This window comes from Calidris pugnax, unplaced genomic scaffold, assembly GCF_001431845.1.
Source record: "Calidris pugnax isolate Ruff unplaced genomic scaffold, ASM143184v1 scaffold335, whole genome shotgun sequence".
Taxonomy (NCBI): Eukaryota; Metazoa; Chordata; class Aves; order Charadriiformes; family Scolopacidae; genus Calidris; species Calidris pugnax.
In genome coordinates, this window is record NW_015091148.1 from 1990567 (window position 1) to 1992710 (window position 2144).

Below are 2144 nucleotides of genomic sequence, written 5' to 3' on the forward strand. Positions count from 1 at the left end.
ATGTCCATCAGGGTGTAATACTCCTTCAGGGGCTCGTCTTCGTAGAGGACTTCCACCTGGAGCAGGGAAAAGTGTCACCTTTCCCTGGCAAAGCACCACCAGCCCCCCCCCACCCCTGCCAAGAGCTCACGGGACATGGGGGGGCTTTGCTGTCCCCGAGTGCCTCTCCCACAGCCTCTGGGGGGGGGTTGGGGGCTCCCAGCACGGCCAAAATTCCCAAGTTAGATGGAAGGTGCCACAAGGGGATGGGGACACATGGTGGGGACACCACGAAGTCGAGACGAGATGTTGGAGAAAGAGCAAAGCCTGGTGTATTTGTTGGGGGGAGGATGCAATACGGGGTGGCCAAAATGTCCTTGAGTTAGCCCATCCCAACCCCCCCGAGCATGGCAAAAACACCCACCTTGTACTTGCTGGGAACATCCATCTTGTTGCGGAGGAACTTGGCCAAGTGCATGACGGTCATGGCGGCAGGACAGCGCAGGAACCTCACCCCGTTCTTCTGGGGACACGGGGGGAGAGGTGTCGCTGAGACCCCACCGTGCCATCAATGGGCACTGCCCACCTCCTCCAGCAGACCTTTTGGGGTCCCCCCCTGTCCCCCTCCACCCCCACCCCAAAGGCCCTGGAGGCGGCCGGAGACAGAGCTCTCCATGCCGTGGTCCCACCACACTCACCTTCTCCTTCTCCAGGTCCCCGTTCTCAACGGTCCCTTTCTTCTCCTCCCTGGGGGGAACAAAGCAAATGCAGGACAAAGTTTGGGGAGGAATAAAAAGGGGGAGAGAGGAAAAATAACCCACCAGAAGGGACGTCCATGGAGGGGCTACGAGGGGGAATGTGTGGTGACCTCCAGCCAAGCTCTGCTTTCACCCTGACTGCAACCTCTGCCTGGGCTGCCACCTCCCCCAGCTCCTTCTGAACCACTGCTCTGGATGCTGGTGACATCCTGGGAGGCCACCACCAGCACCAGGGACACGACAACCCTTGGGGTCTGCCACCTGGGAAGGAGCCAGCCCGGGGAGCAGCCATGTGAGAACCCTACAGAAGATGCAGGACAAAGGACCAGGTTTTGGGTGCTCCTCTGTCCGTTCAAGCACCCTAGAAGATGCTGAGCTCCAAGAAGGGGCTGTGGCAGCCACTGCCACCACCTCGCACCTCTGGAGTGGGAAAAGAAGGTGGGAGTTTATCCCCAGCCCCCAAACCCAGGTAGGGGCTTAGAACAGCAGGTGGAGGGAGGTCATCCTGCCCCTCTGCTCTGCCCTGGGGAAGCCCCATCTGGAGCACTGGGACCAGTTCTGGGCTCCCCAGTTCCAGAAGGACAGGGAACTGCTGGAGAGGGGACAGCAGAGGGCTATGAAGATGATGAGGGGCCTGGAGCATCTCTCTGATGAGGAAAGGCTGAGGGACTTGGGGCTTTTTAGTCTGGAGAAGAGAAGACTGAGGGGGGATCTGATCAACACCTATAAATACTTCAAGGGTGGGTGTCAGGAGGATGGGGCCAGGCTTTTTTCAGTGGTGCCCAGGGACAGGACAAGAGGAAATGGGCACAAATGTGAATGTTAGAAGTTCAACTTAAACATGAGGAGGAACTTCTTTCCTGTGAGGGTGGCAGAGCCCTGGCAGAGGCTGCCCAGGGAGGTGGTGGAGTCTCCTTCTCTGGAGACATTCAAACTCCCCCTGGACACGTTCCTGTGGGACCTGCTCTGGGTGGACCTGCTCTGGCAGGGGGTTGGATGGGATGATCTCCAGAGGTCCCTTCCCACCCCATGTCACTCTGTGAGTCTGTAACAGCCAGAAAACGGTACCTCGACCCTTCGTAAAACTCTATGGAGAGGCTGACGATCTCGTCGTCCGTCAGGTTCCCCTTGTCCTGCTCAGAGACCTCCCCACGGTCTTCATTGGACCCGTTGGGAACTGCAGGAGCAGAGGGAGGGAGAAGCTGAGCCGGGGAGGGGGGGGGACACACAGCTGGGGTGAGGGGGGGTCCACGGTGCCCACACTCACCCTCTGCCATGGGGTAGGCTGCGTAGAAGTCGCGCCGCCTTTTCATCTCATCTGCAGGAGAAGGGAGGAGGAAGGTGAAGGGAGGAGGAAGGTGGAGGAGGAAGGTGAAGGGGGGGGGGGAATCACCCCAAGGGGGCTGG

The 2144-nt window shown here is 59.4% G+C and overlaps 1 protein-coding gene across 1 annotated transcript in view; it reads right to left on the reverse strand.

Annotated features, from left to right (window-relative positions):
* Positions 1-2: 2 nt before the first annotated feature.
* The window catches only part of PCGF2 (polycomb group ring finger 2), a gene marked incomplete at its 3' end in the record, with an annotated part of 25798 nt that continues 23656 nt past the window's right edge, over positions 3-2144 (reverse strand). The window contains exons 4-8 of the mRNA XM_014958942.1: positions 2005-2055; positions 1806-1914; positions 678-726; positions 404-502; positions 3-56 (exon numbers count right to left, since the gene is read on the reverse strand). Coding sequence (XP_014814428.1) covers positions 3-56; positions 404-502; positions 678-726; positions 1806-1914; positions 2005-2055 — 362 coding nt within the window. The remainder of the gene's footprint in view (positions 57-403; positions 503-677; positions 727-1805; positions 1915-2004; positions 2056-2144) is intronic.